At 39.1% G+C, this 25,420-nt stretch overlaps 1 protein-coding gene across 1 annotated transcript in view; it reads left to right on the top strand.

Moving 5' to 3' along the window:
* The window catches only part of LOC120541891 (NEDD4 family-interacting protein 1), a 39,828-nt gene that overhangs the window by 604 nt on the left and 13,804 nt on the right, over positions 1-25,420 (top strand). Inside the window, exon 2 of the mRNA XM_039773843.1 lies at positions 20,261-20,348. Within this exon, the coding sequence (XP_039629777.1) occupies positions 20,261-20,348 (88 nt within the window). The remainder of the gene's footprint in view (positions 1-20,260; positions 20,349-25,420) is intronic.

The following is a 25,420-nucleotide window of genomic DNA, read 5'->3' as shown; positions in this document are numbered from 1 at the left end:
ATGAAAAATCTAACGTTTTATTTTTTTAACATAAACTATAATTCGCGTTTTGCATTTTAGCGTGCCATGTATTACGAGGCCTATTTCGTATTAGGGAAAGTACAGACTTTTTCCATTGCATACAAGTAAACGGAAGAGTGTTTAGTTCTGAGTGTAATTTGGAAATTAGCTGTTTAATTTAACTCGTCTTGATAGGTGATTATTGGCAAATTTCTTTCCACTGATGCGTGGTTGGAATATAATACACACAAATACAAAATAATGGGTGTAAACCAGTGTGCTGTTTATATTAATATTGATCAGTAGTCCACATTTCCAGCAATATTTTAATGTCTTTTGCTGGGAAAAAAACAGCAACATATAATGTTTGGAACTCTAGTTTCTCTGCATAAAACTGTGGATCACATTTGTACTTGGTGTACTTTTGTGATGAAGTTGTGTAGCATAATAATTGTATAGGAATCGAAGAAACAGTATAGCGTTTGGGTTTCAAATCGAACTACTGTCAGTGTGACAGTGAGCAAAGTCACTTCACCTGTCCATACTCCAATTGGAAAAACAAAAGAAATGTAACCAGTTGTTTCTTAAATGTTGTAAGTGGCTTTGGGTAAAGGTGTCAGCCAAATGAATATATTTAAATAAAATAGTGGTCAGCATCATGATGCATCAGAGGTTCAAGAATTGGGTTTAAATTCCAGACTGGGGGAGTTTTTGGGGTTTGCAAGTTTTCGCCATATTTGTGTTTTCAGCAGTACCCTAGTTTTCCTACAATCTCTCTATTAAAAAAAAAAAAAATCTTGGGAAGAAGACTAATGAGATGTGATCTTCTCTCCTGAAGACGAGGTAGATTACTGATGTTAAATTGGATTCCAATGAGGAAGTGTGATTTCTTTCTGCTCTCACTTCACATTTAATTCTCTTAAGATGGGATTTCGACCCCTGTGATTTTGAATTGGATTCATTGTGTTTGAAAGGGGTAGAAAAACATCTGTTTAAACTAACTAAATTTTAGCTCTATCATTAGGTTGTATAACAAACTGAAATTTGTATTTCTCTGATATTTAAGCAAAAAGCTTGATATTCAAGATTGAAGGTACCAGTTATACTTCAAAGTTCAATTACCAAATTGTTCTTGCAATTTTTCATCTTAGCCTATTTCCAAATTAGAAACACATTCTTTCTTTTAATTAAACCACTCACTTACCAGTACAAGCTGAATGGGAACAACAGAAAGTGACTCCAGCGCTGAAGGGTAGAGACTCTTTGTGTTGTAGAAGTGGTAAGGAGTTTAAAAAAAAAACAAATGAAATTACAGTTTGCCACTGCCGCTTTGAGGTCTGTCAGCATATTTGAATGCTGACAAACAAGAAGACAATCAAAAGCATAAGTCACATTTTATTTTACTGTTTCGGTGAGTATAAATTGCAGACTCATGGTACTCTTGCAGTTTCTTGAAGTAGTGCATATTTGTTCAGAATGAAAAATCTGTTTTTACCTGCAGCATTTGCAGAATCTGGTTAAGGCCACCTGCAGCCCTTTCAGTTGTTAAGTATCTTTTGCAGTGTCAATAAACAATTTTGTGATAAAAAGTCATTTTGCTATGTGTGTAACACTACTACAGTTTTGCTGTGCTATTGCATGCTGGAATATAATGTTCAGTAAGGCCATGGTAACATTATGGCCATTTGTTGGTTCAAATTTATATTGTCATGCAGGTGATATGAGAATAGTTGAGGCATTTTAGCTAAGGTTTCAGTTTTTTATTTTAACATTTACTTTGGGTATTTGCATCTGTTTAAGCGCATAAGAACATATTTAACAAACAAAAGGAGACAATCAATTCTATGAAACCTGTTTGTTTAGCCAGAAGCTAAGCTGTCCCACTGTGTCATCCAGACACTTCTTAAGGCGCTTTTCCACTGCATAGTACGGCACAGCACGGTTCAGTACAGCTCACCTTGGTTCGGCTCAGTGCGGCTCGGTTTTGCGTTTCGACTGCAGTTTAGTACCGCTTTAGAGTGGGCGGGATTATTCACGTGTCGTTATAGTTGCGCCGCCTCTACTGCCGTGACACCGTGGAACTTTTACAACAACACGCAGACAACGACAACACTTTAGCTCGACGACGTGCAAGGGTAAGCATCTAAAAAGCACGTCACTAGCTAACTTTTATCACTGTTGCAAAGCATAAAATGAACTTAACTGCCAGTGTAACATTAAAATGCTGATTCTGTATATTACAGATCTTCCACATTTTGCAAAAAAGTCGCCACAACAGACCATCTGGACATTTAACCGTGCTTCAGAGTGGTGGGATGTGATTGTTCCCGGTTTTACAAACACTCAGTGGCTGGAGAACTTTCGAATGTCTGAAGAAACATTCATCCACTTATGCAACAAACTGCGTCCAGCGATGGAGAGACGGGACACAAACTTCCGCGTGTGTGTACCTTTAAAGAAAAGAATAGCCAGTGACGCAGTAATGACGATTTTCTCCGGCCAATGAGTGACCAGCAGTGTTTACACGTCCGCGCTTTGGTAACGGTTCGGCGCTTGGAACCTCGGCTGAGGTGGTACTAAAAAAAGGACCAGGTACTGTTCCCAGTGGAAAACGCCCCAAAAGTGAGCTGAACTGAACCGTGTCGTGCCGTACTATGCAGTGGAAAAGCGCCAGTAAAGTTCTCAGAGTTTCTGAGCTTCAGTTCAACTACATGACTCCTTAGTTTGTTCCAGTATGCCACAACTCATTGAATTAAATGAACTGGTGTCCTTGAGTATGTAGTATGTAATTCACAGTTTAGTTTAAAAGAATTCTGCTGGATCTCCTTTATCATTGCCTTTGAGAATTTAGAAAAAAAACAAAAGTACAAACTGGAATAGGTCCCCACGCAGTTTTATCCGCCTGAGACTGAACAGGTTTAATTCACAAGAGTCTTTTTAGAGTACGACATGTCCTATAGTTCTGGGATGCACTTTGTTGCTGTCATCTGAACAGCTTCTAGGCCTGCAAAATCTTTTTTGTAGTGTGGTGACCAGAATTTCATACAATGCACCTGATGCGGTCTCACTATTGCATTATATAGTCTAGGCCTGATATCTCTTGATTTATATTCAGTAGTTTTAATGTTATAGTTTTAACATTTTTTTTAATTGATTCTGTGCATTGCTTAGATGATGGAAAGTGCTGTGTCAGCATAAACCCATAAATAAATCCTTTTCAGAGTTTCTTCCTATAAGACAGTGTTTCCCATCTTGTATATTTAATTAGTGTTCATTTTGCGCACGTGTGGCACTTTGCACTTTTTCAATGTTAAAATCTATTTGTCCACCAGTTCTGAAGCCTGACTAAGCTTTCTGAATTGTTTTGTTGTCTCTTCAGTGTCTACCAATATTAGTATCATCCACAGATTTCATAGGTTTACTAGCAATACTGGAATCAATATCTACTGTATACAAATAAAAGGCAAAGCCCACACTGACTGACTCACTCACTGACTCATCACTAATTCTCTAAGTTCCCGTGCAGGTGGCAGGCTCATTCCTTACAGCTTCCTTACAAAAGTTGGGCAGGTTTCATTTCGAAATTCTACGCGTAATGGTCATAACTGGAAGCTATTTTTCTCCATTTACTATAATGGAGTTGAGCTCGAAAGCTGTGGGGGGGCAGAGTTTCGTGTGACATCATCACACCTCCCACGTAATCACGTGAACTGACTGTCAACGCAGTGCGTAGAAAACCAGGAAGAGCTCCAAAAAGCGCTGAAGAAATCATGCATTATATAATTGAGAAGGCAGCGAAACAATAAGAAGCAAGCGAGTGACATATACTACCATATTCATGAGTGCTGCTATTTCGGAAACAAAGCAAGGTGTAAACCTAAAGTTTAAATTAAGTTCATAGACAGGCTGCCGCTGGGGTTTGTTATGCCCACGGGTAATGCGGGATACAAGTTTAATGGGAGGACGCAGGATATAAACGAGAGTTTTGATCACTTTGTAACTAAGTTAAAATTATTGGTGAAGGGTTGTGCTTATGCAAATTCCGAGAGACTGTGTTTGTGGGGGATTGACAGTTAAGGCGGGGGGAGTCACGTCATCATCTCCCCTCCCATTCACCTCATTTCGCTCTGAGCTGAGCTCTGCAGCTAACGCACTCAGTGTTATGGAAGCGACTTTGTGACGCTGCCACCAAATACTCACAGAAAAATCCACAAGTTAATACACACGCTGTCTCTACAGTTTCTCCACACTGAATCCTCCAGGCACTACTTACAAAAGGTTACATTGACAATCGTGTTACGTTATTTTTAAAATGTTTCCTTTTCTTAGCACAAGCACAGCTGAGAAGCTTCGATGCATATGCTCCATAACGCGTTAAAAAATCACGCATTTAATCACACATTGCATTACTAGCAAAGGGGAACTTCTGTCAATGCATGATTTCCTGGTACACCGATTACATTGATCAGCACTCCCCGATTCATTTTACCCTCACACACCCTTGGTTTGAGAAGAAGTATGAAAAAATATGAGGTTAACACAGAAAAACAGATCACCAATTGAAGCTTTATGAATAATCGATTCGCCATCAATAATTGTTTTGGTAAAGCCATACTCCGTGTAATCCTCCTTCCATTTTATAATTTTTCCGCCACTAGCCATGATTAAATGAACGGTAAAAAAGTAAAAGCGAAAGGAGGGTGACTTATTCAGGCAGGCAGGTGACCGCTCAATAGCTCGAATTTGGATATAAGTAGGTTCTATTTAGTCACCAGAAATTTCTTTGTTAGGAATGGAAGTTGAATTTAGTCTTTAAATTTCTATGGTAAAGAAGTTATGCAATAATGACTACATTTAACTATATAAAGTCAAAACTTGATTATATAAAGTCACTGTCGGAATATATAAAGTCAAAACCTGAGTATATAAAGACAGCGTTGGAATATTTCAGAATATATAAAGTAAGCGCTAGAATATATAAAGTCAAAGCTTAAATATATAAAGTCAGCGTTGGAATATATAAAGTAAGCGCTGGAATATCCATCCATTTCCCAACCCTTTGAATCCGACCACAGGGTCACGGGGGTCTGCTGGAGCAAATCCCAGCCAACACTGGGCGCAATGGGCGCAAGGCAGGAACCAATCCTGGGCAGGGCACATGCATCATTTTCAAAACATTAACCGAACAGTGTTTTTTTAATTTATTTTTCTGAATACGTTTTTGTTCAGTTCAGAGTCGTTTCAATCAATAGATTTTGACTTAGACTTTATATATTCAGGAATGAGTTTATATACTCCGATGTTGACTTTATATAATAAGGAATGACTTTATAAATTCGGCTGACTTTATATATTCAGGTTTTGATTTTATATATTCCAGCGACGACTTTATATATTCAACTTTTGACTTTATATATTCAGAAAAAAGTTTTGACTTTATATATACCGACGCTGACTTTATATATTCACAAAATCAATTTATTTGCCTGTTTGGCACCCCATAATATATATGTGTGTGTGTATATATGTACACATGTATGTAGGTGTGTGTATATATGTACATGTGTATGTATGTATGTATGTATGTATGTATATATATATATATATATATATATATATATATATATATATATATATATATGCCAGCAACACTCATGACAATGACAAGACAATTACATTGTCAATCATGTTACATTATTATTAAAATGTTTCCTTTTCTTTTTACTTCTCGCTGCCAAGCTCGGGTATTTTGATATATAGATATAGATAGATATATAGATATATATAGATATATGGATGGATAGATATAGATATATGTATATAGATATAGATATATGTAGATATATGTATATATAGATATGTATAGATATATATAGATATATGTATATATAGATATATATAGATATATATGTGTATATATAGATATATATGTATATATATATAGGTAGATATATGTAGATATACACTCACCTAAAGGATTATTAGGAACACCATACTAATACGGTGTTTGACCCCCTTTCGCCTTCAGAACTGCCTTAATTCTACGTGGCATTGATTCAACAAGGTGCTGAAAGCATTCTTTAGAAATGTTGGCCCATATTGATAGGATAGCATCTTGCAGTTGATTGAGATTTATGGGATGCACATCCAGGGCACGAAGCTCCCGTTCCACCACATCCCAAAGATGCTCTATTGGGTTGAGATCTGGTGACTGTGGGGGCCATTTTAGTACAGTGAACTCATTGTCATGTTCAAGAAACTAATTTGAAATGATTCGAGCTTTGTGACATGGTGCATTATCCTGCTGGAAGTAGCCATCAGAGGATGGTTACGTGGTGGTCATGAAGGGATGGACATGGTTAGAAACAATGCTCAGGTAGCCCGTGGCATTTAAGCGATGCCCAATTGGCACTAAGGGGCCTAAAGTGTGCCAAGAAAACATCCCCCACACCATTACACCACCACCAGCCTGCACAGTGGTAACAAGGCATGATGGATCCATGTTCTCATTCTGTTTACGCCAAATTCTGACTCTACCATTTGAATGTCTCAAACTTATCAGACCAGGCAACATTTTTCCAGTCTTCAACTGTCCAATTTTGGTGAGCTTGTGCAAATTGTAGCCTCTTTTTCCTATTTGTAGTGGAGATGAGTGGTACCCGGTGGGGTCTTCTGCTGTTGTAGCCCATCCGCCTCAAGGTTGTGCGTGTTGTGGCTTCAAAAATGCTTTGCTGCATACCTCGGTTGTAACGAGTGGTTATTTCAGTCAAAGTTGCTCTTCTATCAGCTTGAATCAGTCAGCCCATTCTCCTCTGACCTGTAGCATCAACAAGGCATTTTCGCCCACAGGACTGCCGCATACTGGATGTTTTTCCCTTTTCACACCATTCTTTGTAAACCCTAGAAATGGTTGTCCGTGAAAATCCCAGTAACTGAGCAGATTGTGAAATACTCAGACCGGCCCGTCTGGCACCAACAACCATGCCACGCTCAAAATTGCTTTAATCACCTTTCTTTCTCATTCTGACATTCAGTTTTGAGTTCAGGAAATTGTCTTGACCAGGACCACACTCCTAAATGCATTGAAGCAACTGCCATGTGATTGGTTGATTAGATAATTGCATTAATGAGAAATTGAACAGGTGTTCCTAATAATCCTTTAGGTGTGTGTGTATGTGTATATATATATATATATATATATATACACACACACACACACACACACACACACACACACAGTGGAACCTCGGTTCACATACAACTCGGTTTACAACCAAAAAGTTCACCAAACTTTTGCCTCGGTTCACGATCGCAAACACAAAGTATACAAAGAAGCCAGTCTCCTTTTCGGTTTGTACATGTTCAGTCTCTCCCTGTGCATTTCCTGTGCAGCGAGCGAGAGAGCATGACACACACACACACACACAGGCAGCGAACGCGACACACACAGAGGCAGCGGGAGGTGCAGACACACACACGCGCACACACACACAGAGGCAGCGCGAGATGCACACACACAGAGGCAGCGCGAGATGCACACACACAGAGGCAGCGCGAGATGCACACACACAGAGGCAGCGCGAGATGCAGACACACGCACACACACACGCACGCACACACACAGAGGCAGAGCGAGATGCAGACACACACACGCACAGAGGCAGCTCGAGATGCAGACACACACACACACACACACAGAGGCAGCTCGAGATGCAGACACACACACACACACACACACACACAGAGGCAGCTCGAGATGCAGACACACACACACACACACACAGAGGCAGCTCGAGATGCAGACACACACACAGAGGCAGCTCGAGATGCAGACACACACACACACACACACACACAGGCAGCTCGAGATGCAGACACACACACACACACACACACAGAGGCAGCTCGAGATGCAGACACACACACACAGACACAGAGGCAGCGAGAGATGCAGACACACACACACACAGACACAGAGGCAGCGAGAGAGAGCTGGACTCATTAAGGTAGGAAGGCAGTTAAAGAATGCACTGGGCTTGATTTTGTTTTCACTTCTGTTTCCTGCGATCGGTTCGTAGCTTGCATTGTTGCAATGTTTTTTTTCTTGGTGGTTTATTAAATTATGGATTTTTCAAATGTTCATTTTTTCCCCTGTGCTTAAAACTCATTAAAAAAAGTGCTTTTAGCCAGCGGTTGGTAGCGCTATAGCTCGAACTATTGCAGTGTTAGTTTTCTCTTTTGTTCAAGGTTTTCTCCGTGTTATTCAATGTTTTTACATTTAGTTTACTATTACGCTGTGCATTCTATGGTTTAATGAACTATATTTGTGCTTAAAAATTTAAATATATATATTTACATACAGTTCGTATGGTCTGGAACGGATTAATTGTATTTACATACAATCCTATGGGGAAAATAGCTTCGGTTTACGACCAGAGTTTTGGAACGAATTATGGTCGTGAACCGAGGTTCCACTGTATCTGTCTATCTCTCTCTCTCTCATATATTCATATATATAGATAGATAGATCTATCTATCTAATATAGTAAGTTGGAGAATTAGTGATGAGTCAGTCAGTGAGGGCTTTGCCTTTTATTAGTATAGATACACTAGTCAGTGAGGGCTTTGCCTTTGACTCACTCACTGGCTCACTTATCACTAATTCTCCAAGTTCCCGTGTAGGTAGAAGGCTGAAATTTGGCAGGCTCATTCCTTACAGCTTACTTACAAAAGAAGAAGGTTACATTTCGAAATTCTACACGCAACGGTCATAACGGTCGACAACGTCCGCAATGTTGAACTTTCTTATTTATGGCCCCATCTTCACGAAATTTGGTAGGCGGCTTCCCTGCGCTAACCAAAACCGATGTACGTACTTATTTCGGTGGTATGACGCCATTGTCGGCCACCATATTGAATTTTCCAACGTCACCAATTTTCAAACTTCCCGTGTAGGTAGAAGGCTGACCCCATCTTCTTGAAATTTGGTAGGCGGCTTCCCTCCACTAACTGAAACCAATGTACGTACTTATTTCGGTAGTATGATGCCACTGTCGGCCGCCTTATTGAACTTTTCAACAGTCTTTGTTACTTATGGGCCTATCTTCAAGAAATTCTATCGATCAAGGAACTGTCACTTTCCGAGTGGTTTCCATGCCCGGAGATACCACCTACCTTTTCCATTCTCTTTGTAACATATTGCATGGACATATCAGTCTCAATCTTGATATCCGGAGGAACATTCTGTCTTATGTATTGAATGACTGGGACAGATTAAAGGTGTGGACTGATGACGGTACAGGAGATAATTATACTACACAGGAGCACTATAAGAGTGAAATGCTTAAGCCCATCACCTATGGTTCTGCATGTGAGTTGATGGCTGCCGCTGAATTGTTCGGTTGTCGCTTTCAAGTGTACCGAAATGGCCAAATATTTTACACCTTTCGACAACCGCCAATGCCTCTTAAACATCTTAGATTCACAGGTGACGATTTCAGTAGTGGACACTTTGATGTTTATGAATGTTTAAACTCTCAAAAGCTGGATGTGATTTTATCGATGAAACCGGTTGTGTGCTTACAACGCTTGACAGATGCCAAATGTCACTTCAACACAACAAATCTTGCAAATACTGTCGTAATTGAAACAAACCATGAAACTCAAACCGATTATGACAGCAGCAATCCAAGCTGTGAGATTTGAGACAAGATTACTGTTCACATGGCCAACTGTAAGTTACATGCTCAAGAGTAAGCTCAGTGTACAGCTTGGTCATGTTACAACCGGAGGGCCGAACTGACAACATGGTATACAAAGAGATCCTTAACAAATAATTATTGGCATATTGTCCCACAGTTTAAAAAAGTTTATTTTCTTCTTAATAAAAATTTGAATGCAGTACTTCACCGCTGCGAATCGCGGGTATTTTGCTAGTACACTAATAAAAGGCAAAGCCCTCACTGACTCACTCACTGACTGACTCATCACTAATTCTCCAACTTCCCGTGTACGTAGAAAACTGAAATTTGGCAGGCTCATTCCTTACAGCTTACTTACAAAAGTTAGGCAGATTTCAATTCAAAATTCTACGCGTAACGGGCATAACTGGAGCCTACTTATGTACATATATACAGGCCATAGCCTGCAGCTTGGACGCCGTGTGAGGCGGAGTTGCATCCCTCATCTTCACGCCCCCCACGTAATTGAGGGCCTGCCCATATAAGGCCGTCCGTCAGCGGCAATCCAATAGAAACACTCTGCCGCTAAATATTCACGGGTGAAGGACTGTGCTTATGCAGACGGAGATGAGATGGTCAGGGTGGTGTTTAGCACAAACTCAGCAAAACTGCGAGAGAAACTTTTAAGTGCCGGGTCTTAGCTAACATTAAATAAAGCCGTGGACATTGCAAGATTGCACGACATAGCACAAGCACAGCTGAGAACCTTCGATGCATGTACTCCGAGCAGCTCACGTGAACTGACTGTGAACGCAGTACGCAGGCAAAAAGCAAAAGCTCCAAAGAGCGCTGAACAAAACACATTACACAATTGAGAATGCCGCAAAAGAATATGAAGCGAGTGACGCATACAAGCATATTCATAAGTGCAGCTACTGCGGAAACAAAGCACACAGTGGAAAAAGTCAATGTCCAGCTAAAGGAAGACAGTGTAAAAAAAACCCGTGCATGCAGTGTGTGATGTCTCAAATAAAGAGGAAGACGAGCTGTTTATTGATGCAGCAAGAAAGGAATCGATGAATGAAACCTGTTATCTTTACAAAGGTTAACAAACACGGAATTATATATATATACAGTGTGTGTGTGTATATATATATATATATATATATATATATATATATATATATATATATAGAGGGAGTGCAGTGAGTGTGTACGCCTGATGAGCCCAGAATTAGGGTGATACACGTGTCGCATACTCTTTGCATTATTTGAAAGTAAAAACTATTTCAACCATATATATACAGTATAATATATGTTTATGTGTGTGTATATATCTATACTAATAAAAGGCAAAGCCCTCACTCACTCACTGACTCATCACTAATTCTCCAACTTCCCGTGTGGGTGGAAGGCTGAAATTTGGCAGGTTCATTCCTTACAGCTTCCTTACAAAAGTTGGGCAGGTTTTATATCGAAATTCTACGCGTAATGGTCATAACTGGAAGCAGTTTTTCTCCATTTACTGTAATGGAGATGAGCTTCAACGCCGTGGGGGTGGAGTTTCGTGTGACATCATCACGCCTCCCGTAATCACGCAGTACATAGAAAACCAGGAAGACCTCAAAATGCGCTGAAGAAAACATGCATTATATAATTGAGAAGGCAGCGAAACAATAAGAAGCGAGCGAGTGACATGTACAACCATATTCATGAGTTCTGCTACTTCGGAAACAAAGCACGATGTAAACCTACACTTTAAATTAAGTTCATAGACAGGCTGCGCTGGCGTTTGTAATTTAGTGCCTGCCCATATAAGGCCGTCCGTCAGCGGCAATCCAATAGCAAACTGCCACGGGTAAATATTCACGGGTGAAGGACTGTGCTTATGGAGAGGAAGATGAGATGGTCAGGGTGGTGTTTGACACAAACTCAGCGAAACTGCGAGAGAAAGTTTTAAGTGCCAGGACTAAGGTAACATTAAATACAGCCATGGACATAGCACGAGATGGCACCAGCACAGCTGGGAACCTTCGATGCATGTACACCGAGTGGCTCACGTGAACTGACGCAGTGCACAGATAAAAGCAACAGTTCCAAAGAGCTGAACAAAACCGAATTACACAATTGAAAAGGCAGCAAAAATATGAAGCGTCTCATACATACAAGCATATTCATAAATCCAACTACTGCGGAAACAAAGCACACGTTGGAAAAAGTCAATGTCCCGCTAAAGGAAGACAGTGTAAAAAACCCGTGCATGCAGTGTGTCAGGTCTCAGATAAAGAAGAAGACGAGCTGTTTATTGATGCAGTAAGAAACGAATCGATGAATGAAACCTGTCATCTTTACAACGATTGACAAACACGGAATGTAACTTGAACACAACACATCCTACAAATACGAACCTGATTGAAAGAAATAATGATAATCAAATCCTTGATGACAGCAACACTCAGTAACACTCACAAAACAAATACTGTATATTGACAGTCATGTTACGTTATTTTTAAAATGTTCCCTTTTCTTTTCTAGCTTTTTAACACACTACTTCTCCGCTGCGATCGCGGGTATATATATATGTATATATATATATACCCGATCTACATACTCGAATAATGGATACTTTATTAGCCATCAGTGATTGTTTTGGTAAAGCCATACTCAGTGTATTCATTAGATGAGCGGTAAAAAGTAAGGGCAAGGGAGGATGACTTATTGAGGCATGCAGGCTGTAGTCTTGCGTCAACTCTATCTGAATTGCGATCACATTTGAAAAATATATCTTTTCAAGTTCTATTTAGTCCATATGTGTCAAACTCAAGGGCCGGGCCACATCCGCCCGGCGTGTAATTATATCCGCCCGAGATCATTTTATATACTGTATTATTGTTATTAAAGCCGGGTATATGAAGCGCTGGTAACACAATAAACTACAGATCCCATAATGCAGCGCTTCAGCTGCCTTGCCGAACAGTTACGCGTTAATCAAGTCTACCTTAAGATGCTGCAAGTTATTGCGAAGCTAGCTCACACGATGCTGAAGAGAAAAGTTGATTCTGAAAATAGAGCCTTTAAAACCGATGGGAGGCTGAGTATATGTTTACTGAACCCGTGTGTCTCATTTGTGGAGCTAATGTGGCTGTAATTACAGAATTTAATCTAAGACGGCACTATAAAACAAAACATCAGGGTAACCTGAAAGACCTGAATGCAGAAGATGCAGAAGAATTAAATAAGAATCTGACACTTCAGCGGACGTTTTACCCGTGCACAATCACAAAGTGATTTCAATTGAGCTGCTTTTATGGGAGACACAACCACTTGCCCCACTTTCCCTATTACCAAGTAATGTTAAACCAAGTCGTCACTACGGTGTTCCCAAATCGCACTTTGCTGATAAACTGGCGCACTGAGTTTGCACGGCGCTTTGGTGACTTTGAAGAACAAAAAAAGTCCGTCTACATGCGGCTCGAACCTTGTGCATGTTTGGTAGCACATATCTGTGTGAGAAGCTCTTCTCAGTGATAAAGACTAACAAAACAGCACACAGGAGTCGCCTCACTGATGAGCACCTGCAATCCATCCTGAGAATCTCCACAACACAGAACCTCACACCAAACAGAAACGAACCTGTGCCAAAAAAGATGCCAGGCGTCCAGCTCTAAAATGACATATGAGCAAAGACAACTGAATGATTTGATTTGTTATTGCTGAAAGGAACACATTTTATTTATATTTCTAGGTTTTGTTATGCAGCATGTTCATATTTGAATTTGTATAATTTTGACAGGATATATTTTTATGGAGAGCAAAATCTTTTGGGATATTTAAAATCTAAGTTTATTTTTATATAAAATTACATAAGAGTAAAGAAATTTGAATGTTTGTTCTTTTAATGTTTACTTTATTTCTAACTTGTATAATTTAGACAGGATATATTTTTATGGAGAGCAAAATATTATAAGTTGTTTAAGGTTTGAGTTGATTTATTCAGGAATAATATTCCTGTCTGTTTTTACCATTCCTACCAAAGATATTTCTGTCGACTAAATAAAAATTCCTTCTATTTAAAATTTAAATAGAACTTGAACAAATACGATAGTTCATAATATCCACGCAGACTTGCACGTAAGAGCGGGTGTCATCCGTTTTAACAAACAGCGTATTGCACTGATACTGAAATAGCTGTGTGTGTATATATGTAGATATGTATGTATATGTATATATATGTGTGTGTGTGTATGTATATATATATATATATGTATGTATGTATATATATATATATATATATATATGTGTATATGTATATGTATTTGTGTGTATATATATGTGTGTGTGTATGTATATGTATAGATATGTATATATATATATATGTTTGTGTGTGTGTGTAAATATATATATATATATATGACAACAACACTCATCACTCACAACAGTGACAAAACAATAACATTGACAATCATGTTACGTTATTTTCAAAATGTTTCCTTTTCTTTTCATTGCTTCTTTAACACACTACTTCTCCGCTGCGAAGCGCGGGTATTTTGCTAGTCTATACTAATAAAAGGCAAAGCACTCACTGACTCCTCACTAATTCTCCAACTTCCCATGTATTTAGAAGGCTGAAATTTGGCAGGCTTATTCCTTACAGCTCACTTACAAAAGTTAAGCAGGTTTCATTTCGAAATTCTACACGTAATGGTCATAACGGTTGACAACATCCGCCATGTTGAACTTTCTTATTTATGGCCCCATCTTCAAGTAATTTGGTAGGCGGCTTCCCTGCGCTAACCAAAACCGATGTATGTACTTATTTCGATGGTATGACGCCACTGTCGGCCGCCATATTGAATTTTCCAAACGTCACTAATTCTCCAACTTCCCGTGTAGGTAGAAGGCTGAAATTTGGCAGGCCCATTCCTTACAGCCTACTTACAAAAGTTAAGCAGGTTTCATTTCGAAATTCTACGCATAATGGTCATAACGGTCAACAACATCTGCCATATTGACCTTTCCTATTTATGGCCCGATCTTCTCGAAATTTGATAGGCTTCCCTGCACTAACCGAAACCAATGTACGTACTTATTTCGGTGGTATAATGCCACTGTCGGCCGTCATATTGAACTTTTCAACAGTCTTTGTTACTTATGGGCCTATCTTCAAGAAATTTGGTACACGGGTTCCCAACGCTAACTGAATCCTACTTACGTACATATATACGTCCATAGCCTGCAGCTCGGTCACCGTGTGAGGCGGTGTTGGGTCGCCCATCCCAACGCCTCCCACGTTGTTGGCTGCCTGCCTATATAAGACCATCCATCGCTCCAGTCTCTACATTCCCTTCCTTGTTTCTCCACGGGATTCACGTCTCCCTACTGATAACTACAGCCTTTTTGTTTAATCTTCGGCTTCTCCGCCGTTTTATTGTTTGTTTATTACAATTATAGTTATTGTATAGGTATTTTAGACTTACTTTACATTGCTCAGGTACCCATTTCCTTTATCATTCCAACCCCCATTACCATGTCTATCGAGGTGATCACCGTCGATCAAAGAACTGTCACTTACCGAGTGGTTTCCATGCCCAGAGATGGCACCTACCTTTTCCATTCTCTTTGTTACATATTGCACGGCCATATCAGGCTCACTCTTGATATCCGGAGGAACATTGTGTTTTATGTATTGAATGACTGGGACAGGTTCAAGGTGTGGACTGATGACGGTACAGAAGATAATTATACTACACACGAGCACTATAAGAGTGAAATGCTTAAGCCCTTCACCTATGGTTCCGCATGTGAGTTGATGGCTGCCGCTGAATTGTTCGGTTGTCGCTTTCAAGTGTACGAAATGGCCAAATATTTTACACCTTTCGACATCCGCCAATGCCCCTTAAACATCTTAGATTCACAGGTGACGATTTCAGTAGTGGACACTTTGATGTTTATGAATGTTTAAACTCTCAAAAGCTGGATGTGACTTTATCGATGAAACCGGTTGTGTGCTTACAACGCTTGACAGATGCCGAATGTCACTTCAATACAACAAATCCTGCAAATACTGTCGTAATTGAAACAAACCATGAAACTCAAACCGATTATGACAGCAGCAATCCAAGCTGTGAGATTTGAGACAAGATTACTGTTCACCTGGCCAACTGTAAGTTGCATGCTCAAGAGTAATCTCAGCGCACAGCTTGGTCATGTTACAACCGGAGGGCCGGACTGACAACAAGGTATACAAAGAGATCCTTAACGAATAATTATTGGCATATTTTCCCTCAGCTTAAAAAGGTTAAATTTTCTTCTTAATAAAAATTTTAATGCAGTACTTCGGTATTTTGCTAGTATATGTATATACAGTAATCCCTCCTCGATTGCGGGGGTTGCGTTCCTGAACCCCCCGCGATAGATGAAAATCCGTGAAGTAGAAACCATATGTTTGTATGGTTATTTTTATATATTTTAAGCCCTTATAAACTCTCCCACACTGTTAACACACACACACATATATTCACACACGAGGAAATGTAATTCTTTGTAGTGTTTAATTCTTCTGCTTGGGCATGCTCGCTCTCTCTCGCCTTGGGTTTTAATATTTAACCAGGAATTGGGTCCTAGTCTTGATCCTGAGTTTGTTTGTCAATGCGGTCGGAGTGGCAATGCACTTTTATCAGTGCATGCCTCTAACCCTCTCATGGTAAACTAAAGAACTTTTATTTTGCAATTCATTCTAAAATTCATCTTTAATTAGAAACATTCATTCAACATTTTTTTCTCTAAGAAAGTGTGGCACACTTAGGTTTTTTTTGAGCAGGTTTTTTGAACTGGTGCAATTTCCCTGAAAGTCCACTTTGCTGAGCTAGATGTGAAAATGTCAATCACATTCTAGTGCAGACCAAAACAACTGCACTGATACCCTGTAGTCTCAGTGTAGTACCAAACAAAGCCTGGAGTGGTTCGCATGAGATCTAAGTGTGATCTGGCATGGGAATCATTTACCTACATGAAATATTGTGTATTATGCATGGCATTTTGGGTGCTGTGTTAGTCACACTGAGTGTTTGTTGTCAGTAATTGGGGAATCTCTTAGTCGAGGATTAACATATGGGGAATTAAAAAACATTAAAAGGTAAAACAAAAAAACACACAGAGGTACAAATATAGCACAATTTGCATAAAATGTCTTGCACAATTATTCGCTCAATCAGAGCTACAGCTGATTCAGTTTTAGAGCCTCTAGTGCATGCGATTAAACAGCAGTTGACCATGTTTTAAAAAGAAAAAAGAAATACAAGTATATAAATTTTCTTATGATATGGTCGATAAGAACACATACAGATGAGGCAAGAAATGAACAGCATTGCCCTGTTAGACCACCATTCGAACGAGTCTTATACCATGAATAGACCATGCATGCAGGTGGGACATCCTCTCATTCTCTCTGACATGTCAGTGAATGTTAATCAAGCATTACAAAATAATCATTAATAACAAATACACTGTGTGCACAATTATTAGGCAAGTGAGTATTTTGACCATATCATCATTTTTAATGCGTATATTCCAACTCCAAGCTGTATTAACTTGAATGCTTATTGGATTTAAGCACGTCAGGTGATGTGTATTTGTGTAATGAGGGAGGGTGTGGCCTAAGGAGATCAACACCCTATATTCAAGGTGTGCAGAATTATTAGGCAGCTAGTTTTCCTCAGGCAAAATGGGCCAAAAAAGAGATTTAACTGACTCTGAAAAGTCAAAAATTGTAAAAAGTCTTTCAGAGGGATGCAGCACTTTTGAAATTTCTAAGATATTGGTGTGTGATCACAGAACCATCAAACATTTTGTTGCAAATAGTCAACAGGGTCGCAAGAAACGTGTTGAGAACAAAAGACGCAAATTAGCTGCCAAAGATTTGAGAAGAATCAAACGTGAAGCTACCAGGAACGCATTATCCTCCAGGTAGGTTGCAGCTCTGGAATATGAAACTACTGGAGTGCCCAGAAGTACAAGGTGTTCAGTGCTCAAAGACATGGCCAAGGTAAGGAGGGCTGAAACCCAACCACCACTGAACAAGAAACATAAGTTGAAACGTCAAAACTGGGCCAAGAAATATCTGAAGACAGATTTTTTTCAAAGGTTTTATGGACCGATGAGATGAGAGTGACTCTTGATGGACCAGATGGATGGACCTGTGGATCAGTAATGGGCACAGAGCTCCACTCCAACGTGGAGATGGGGTACTGGTATGAGCTGGTATTTTTAAAGATGAGCTAGTTGGACCTTTTTGCATTGAAGATGAACTCAAAATCAACTCCCAAACCTACTGCCAGTTTTTCGAAGACACTTTCTTCAAACAGTGATACAGGAAGAAGACCATGATTTTTATGCAGGCCATTGCTCCATCACTTGCATCGAAGTTCTCCACTGCGTGGCCAGCCAGTAAAGGCCTTAAAGATGAAGGAATAATGACATGGCCCCCCTTCCTCATCTGACCTAAACCTTATCGAGAACTTGTGGGCACTTCTTAAACGCTAGATTTACGGGGGAGAAAAACAATACAACTTTCTGAAGAGTGTCTGGGAGGCTGTAGTCACTGCTCCACAAAAAGCTGATCGTCAACAGATCAAGAAACTGACAGACTCCATGAATGGAAAGGCTTATGACTGTTATTGGAAAGAAGGGTGGTTATATTGGTCATTGATTGATTGATTGATTTTTTTTTAAATGTCAGAGATGTTTATTTGTAAATTTTGAGGTGTTTGTTTATTATTCTCACTATAACAGATGAAAATAAACAAGTGAGATGGGAAAATTTTTATTTTTCCTTTAGTTGCATAATAAATCTGCACACTAATAGTTGCCTAATAATTGTGCGCACATATGTATTCCCCTGATGATGTTCACACTCACATTTCCGTTGTGAAACATTCAGGTTTCAGGTTTATTAACATTTTGGATTGACTGATAGCACTGTGTTTGTTCCATATTAAAATTAATCCTCAAAAATACAACTTGCCTAATAATTGTGCACACAGTGTATGTACAAGTGTTAAATCAGTAGAGAAGCAATTTAAGATGTACTAAATCAAGGTTACGTTGTGTCTGACTTGAAACTTCTTTATAATGTTTTGGCCAAACTAAAAGTCTGTAAGACTATAGTCATATTATTACAATTCTTACTGTTTTAAGATTTAAATGAGTTAGTATTATAAAAGGTATAGAAAAATGAGCACTTAGATTAATGCAGTACTGCAGACCTTTTGAATTTCTAAATATTGCTAACTGGCTAAGACATCTTGTGTCGGCTACCTCTACCAAATGATTGGGCTTTGTATCCTTCTCACGGCAAGTGGGGCACTATCTTGCAACACGACTAACAGGAAAAGAAGAGCATCGTGTGTACACAGAAAAAAACATCTGCTTACTGTTAAGTACATTTGCACAAGCTGACTGACTTGGAGTACAAAAGACGATCAAATGTACTATTTAGTCATGAAAGAGGTGGCAGCAGCCTCGCCAGAGTGACCTAGGGTAGTTGTGTTTTGTAACAACCAACTTTTTTCAAGGACTGGAGATCCTAGTGTGTTCCTACTATTATATAAAACTATATTGACTCACAGCCTTCAAAAGATGCATAAGGTTGAAGAATTAATGCAGAACATGCATCATTAATACTGTAACAACAGTATTGATTTCTGTTGCACATTTAAATACAATCCATATTGCTCAAAGTGTTCTACAAAATGTGAAGAAAAAAAAATCTTTGGCGAATGGTCCATACAGTACTTCCAGGTAGATTACTACAGAAAATCTGTCAATAGAACATTTTACAATGTAATACAATCATTGTACTATGCAATAATATACAGTCAAATACATTAACCTTTATTTTTATGTACACATAAATGTAAATTAAAATGAATAGGAAATTGAGTGAATAATTTAATTCATATTTAATTTTAAGTTGAATGCATTGGGTCAAATGAAGTACTCAGGCTGTATTTTAAATTGATTCTAAATGACCCAGGTAACCAGTGTAACAATGCTAAAATGAGCGAGATAGCCTCATGATTCTTGATACTTCATTCTGAATTAATTTCAACCAAATAATGTCTTCATTAAGTAATCCTGTTAGTGCATTACAGTAATCTAGTCATCTTAAAAACAAGAGTGAATTCTTTGGCATCTTGAAATGTTATAAGAGGTCTAACTTTTGGCAGTGCTTTTTAAATGAAACAATGCAGTTTGATTTGATGGTTAATGTTTGATTTGATAGTCATGTCTTGAGTTTGCCTTGACTTTTCATTGCAAGTGCTGAAAAGTAGTAATATTGCCAGATGTCCATATTACAGTGAAGATGTTACTTCCATGCCCAACCAATATCCAACATATCTCCTCACTCTGGTACCATTATAAAAAAGGAAGATATTAAAGTATATAGTTTCATTTTAAATACAGTAATAGGCATGCAGCACTGACACAAACATTCTTTACCTGAAATAGGCTTATTTAAAATGTGATTTGTGTTTTTATTGCAATAAAAAATTTAATATGCCTGTTAATTTGTTGTTTAGCTGCAGAACGAGGAGGAACCAGGTGAAGGTTCAAATTCTGCGTCAGATGCACCACCACCCTATAGTAGCATTGCTGCAGACAGTGCAGGTAAGTGAAATAAATGAATGGTTCACTAGGAAATGAAAGTGAGTACCAGGGTTAGCAATTTTTTTTTTAAATAATGTGTAATTATAGTAAGTTGTTCACATTTAGTACAGGCATTAAGTTCTGTTGTGTAATTTACTTAATGTTTCACTGTTAACACTGGGAGTCATTTTTGAAGCTTTGTTTACTTGTAAGATCCATTCATCTAAATTTAGTTTTTTGAAATGTTTTAGATGATCCACTGAATACAAGTGTATTAGATTATTGGCAATGAGCAAACTGTAAAATAAATGTATATATCTGATTAAGCCTTTTAAATAATACCATGTTACTTCATTAGACAATAGCCCTTATAGTGCCATCAGTTAATCAGATGTAACATAAGTACCTTATAACTAAGTACTTTTATGTACAGGTAGTCCCCAAGTTACAGACATACGACTTACGAACGGGGCAGCTCCTTCATCTGTCTGGGTGACGCGACGCAGGCTCCTCAGTAACTGCTGCTCCATCATCTTCGGCCTGTGGAAACTGCAAGCGGTGGCTGAGGCGGTGACCTGGAATCCATAGTCGCTGGGGCCACAGCTATTGGTCGTGTGCAGGACGGAGGCTTGATGGGGCAGTTCGCTGCCCGCCTAACACGCTGGCCCAGCTACTGCCCCTGACTGCCCCATTCGTTCTCGGTGGGCGGCTGGTGATGCTGCAAACGGTGACCCGGTTGTGGCTGAACGGAGGCCATTGAGGGTGAATGTGGCAGCGGTGGGGGCAGCTTTGTATAGTATGTTGCGGGTGGCTGCCTGTTGAATGGTGGTGGGTGATTCATTACCCGCCTTTGGCCGTACCCTGTTCGTTCTCGGTGGGCAGATGCTGCAGGCACAATACTGTATGAAAGTGGAGGTGCCTGTGGGGTCAGCGAATGGTGAATTGCCCCTCGCCGCCCCATACATTCTCAATAGCAAGCTTGCTTGTACTGTTATTACATAGCAGGAAGTTGTCTCTCGTTCAGTACACCAGACGTGCTGACGAGGGGTGCCTTCCCGCTATAGAGCTCATCTTAACATTTTGTCTTCACCCTTCAACAATGTCTCTGAAACACAAATCTGATGCAAGTGCCGGTGATACAGTAAAGAAGAGAAAAACCATCACCATGGAAAATAGAAATAATAAAAAGTTCAGAGAGAGGTGAAACTTCATCATTCATTGGTGGAGCATTTGGTTACAGTCGGTGAACAATAGCATTTATTAAACTAATGTACATGTTCCAACTTAAATACAAATTCAACTTAAGAACAAACCTATACAGTCCCTATCTCGTATGTACCGGAGACTGCCTGTATACAGTATTAAGGCTTGTGTTACTGACATTAATTGTGTTCTAGTGGGTAGGGTTTTAGACCTAAGACTTAAAACACTGAGATTTTGGATTTAAATCCTGCTTCTCACACTGTGATCATGAGCAGGTTACTGCTCCTGTCTGTGCTCCAAATAGAAGCACAAAAAAAATGTAATCGATTTCATTTCAAATGTTTTAAGTTGCCATAAATAAATGGAACATCCATCCATCCATCCATTTTCTAACCCGCTGAATCCAAATACAGGGTCACGGGGGTCTGCTGGAGCCAATCCCAGCCAACACAGGGCACAAGGCAGGAACCAATCCTGGGCAGGGTACCAACCCACCGCAGGACACACACAAACACACCCACACACCAAGCACACACTAGGGCCAATTTAGAATCGCCAATCCACCTAACCTGCATGTCTTTGGATTGTGGGAGGAAACCAGAGTGCCCGGAGGAAACCCATGCAGACACGGGGAGAACATGCAGACTCCACGCAGGGAGGACCCGGGAAGCGAACCCGGGTCTCCTAACTGCGAGGCAGCAGCGCTACCACTGCGCCACCGTGCCGCCCATGGAACATCTAAATAAGAAATAATATTATTATTTCACTGTAGCTCCTTACTCTTCAACATGTTATAAACAATTGCACATGAGTAAAACATTCCTACATTAAATCGATTTCTGCTTTTCCTTGTGACTTGACTGCTTTTGTTGTCATTGTAAAACACAATTTTACAGAGTGTATTCCTTTTAATTGAAATTTTAGTATATTTATTATTATTGTGTATTTATGATTTTCAATTGTTTTCATTGTTCACTCAAGTATTTATTTTCATGTTCTTCGTCAGTTATATATTCAAGCTTGTTTTTTGGCCATAGTACAAGGTAGACAAAAGTGTTGAAACATGTTTCAAAAAGTTGTGCAAAAAGACATCTAGAAGAGAACTGGGGATTGACCTTTTTATTCTGGCTCTCAAACAAACAGCATCGTAGTGCTATTCAGAATTGGTTCCCATAGATTAAATGAACTAGAAGGAGTCTTCAGTTGAAGGGAGGCAAGAGCAGAACCATAAGTGGTGTGCATGCGACAGAGAACTAAATACTGGGTAAGTGGGCTGGTTTTAACACTAGAATCCCTGAAGCCTCTGAAAAACTCATAATCCTGGCCCACCTTAAATCCCTTCACACCTCTCCATCAGTGTCTCTTTATTTTGTAAATGTGTCGATCAGCACAAGCATTAAGCAGCCTGCAATACCCTAGCTCAAGTTTTCATTTTTTGAGTGCGAGGTCCTTGAGTTGCATATGGTAAATAATATTTCTCTATTTGTGAGTTGCATATGGTAAATAATATTTCTCTATTTGGAACACATGCATTTCATGTGTGTTCTGCGTCGGCAGGATGAAAGGAATAGCGAGAAGCACAAGAAATGTTGAACAAATACCTAAAATAGAAACTTTATTCATGTTATAGAACTAACGACAAAAGTTTGACATGGCGTGTATAATGTGTGAAGACTAAAATCCAAATATCAGATAAACACTTTAACAAAGGGTACACCCATAACAAAACAAGCACTCTTTTATGCAAGAATATAACTGAAGAAAAAGAAATCTGGTTAGGGATCGACGCGGATACAACACGGATACAATGTCTTGGGTAACACAGCGGTAAGAACTGCTGACTCATAATCAAGAGGTCCCGGGATCGAATCCGGGCACCCTCCAGAATTACCATTTTGAGTAGGACCTGCTCTTATTGTTACTATTGTACAATAAAAACATATATTTGATTTGAGTCTGTAACAGCTGGTGCAAGCAGGTGCTTGTAAAGGTTAATGTTTTATTTATTTTTTATTCCAATTTGTTAGTCCTCTTTTTATTCCTCCTCGTCTTGAATCCAAAAACACCATATCTGATATTTGTGACCCCACTCTCTCTGCCTTTTTGCTTATAATGAAACAACATTAATACTTATAGCCACAGTGACTCTACCCTCCCTTATTACATGCTTGCTAACCATTGAGCTTTGGTGAACTTTATCTTTCCATGTCATACCTGGCTGTAGATGCCAAATGTGGTTATGTCTGTTTTTTTCTGCACAGGACACTACCTCTACTTTAGTCTTCAATGCATCCTATTGATTAGTGCTGCCATCAGCAGCTTCTGGTGGATCTTTCAATTGCATAAAACTCCTCAACTTGGGGCACGTATGTTAGCTTAATTATGAATAAAAATTGACCATAAGTGTAGTGACAAATCAAAAAACACGGGTAAGCAAATTTCTTTTTTTCTATATCTAGGGGGTTTCGCTCACCAAATCCCCCATCCCCCGCCTGCGCTACGCAAAAGCAACTTTGCTTCTCTGCCACACGCGAATGTGGATTTTACTTTCACAAAACGACAAAACTTTTAACTCTTGTGGATAGGCCTCTTCATTTGAAGCACTGCTTTTCCCTGATGGCAACATGAATTAGACGATCTACAAGTCTCTGACTTTATGTTCAAAGCCAAACATTATATACATACATCTATCATATCACTTAAGTCCATATATTCGATCTCTTTTCACTTTTACCTTTTCGTAAATATTGCGTTGAGTTTTGATTCTGTGTTTGGAATTACATCGTGACAAAGCAACGTATAACTAACTGCCCGTGAGTGAATATCGTTTTGTTTCTCTCTACAAGAAATGTGTCTGACAGTAGCATTTGCACAAATGAGAGATGATTGAACCACGTGCGTGGTTATGTGGGCAGGACTTTTCCAAATCTTTTTGCAATAAGTTCTTGTCTCGTGGGGCTTGAAATTTTCTCCCGCGGGATTTCACTTTCACCAAACAACAAATCTTTTAATTCTCGTGGATACGCCTCTTCATTGGGAAGAAACATTACTTTTCCCTGATGGCAACACGAATTAGAAGATCTACAAGTCTCCGACTTAAAGTTTAAATCCAAACAATATATTCAATCTCTTTTCGCTGTTCCGATATTTAACTGAGTGAAAATTTCTGTTTGTTTGCGCTAATGCGATCTTTACTATCATTTTTTGAGACTTTTGAATTTTTCTACTTCCATTATCTTTAACCTTCTCTTCATGTGTAACACGGCAACATTTTTGAATTCTTTACTATGTTCTACTTTGTCATTTACACCATCTTTTATTTCTGGCCCTGGGCATGGTTAAATCTCTTGTCCCTCAAGAGTCTTTGTACCGTGAAAGTATCTCTCTGAGAAAGTCATGTCTCATCTCTCTTCCCAAGATTTTTTTTATTATAACATCTATATATATATAGAGAGAGAGAGGAAAAGATATAAATGTATATAAATATAAATGTATAATAGAGAGATATACAGTGGTGTGAAAAACTATTTGCCCCCTTCCTGATTTCTTATTCTTTTGCATGTTTGTCACACAAAATGTTTCTGATCATCAAACACATTTAACCATTAGTCAAATATAACACAAGTAAACACAAAATGCAGTTTTTAAATGATGGTTTTATTATTTAGGGAGAAAAAATCCAAACCTACATGGCCCTGTGTGAAAAAGTAATTGCCCCCGTGTTAAAAATTACCTAACTGTGGTGTATCACACCTGAGTTCAATTTCCATAGCCAACCCCCAGTCCTGATTACTGCCACACCTGTTTCAATCAAGAAATTACTTAAATAGGAGCTGCCTGACACAGAGAAGTAGACCAAAAGCACCTCAAAAGCTAGACATCATGCCAAG

The sequence above is a fragment of the Polypterus senegalus genome, chromosome 13 (genome assembly GCF_016835505.1).
Source record: "Polypterus senegalus isolate Bchr_013 chromosome 13, ASM1683550v1, whole genome shotgun sequence".
Classification (NCBI taxonomy): Eukaryota; Metazoa; Chordata; class Cladistia; order Polypteriformes; family Polypteridae; genus Polypterus; species Polypterus senegalus.
Note: the sequence above shows the minus strand (reverse complement) of the source record. Positions and strands in the feature narration are given on the sequence as shown.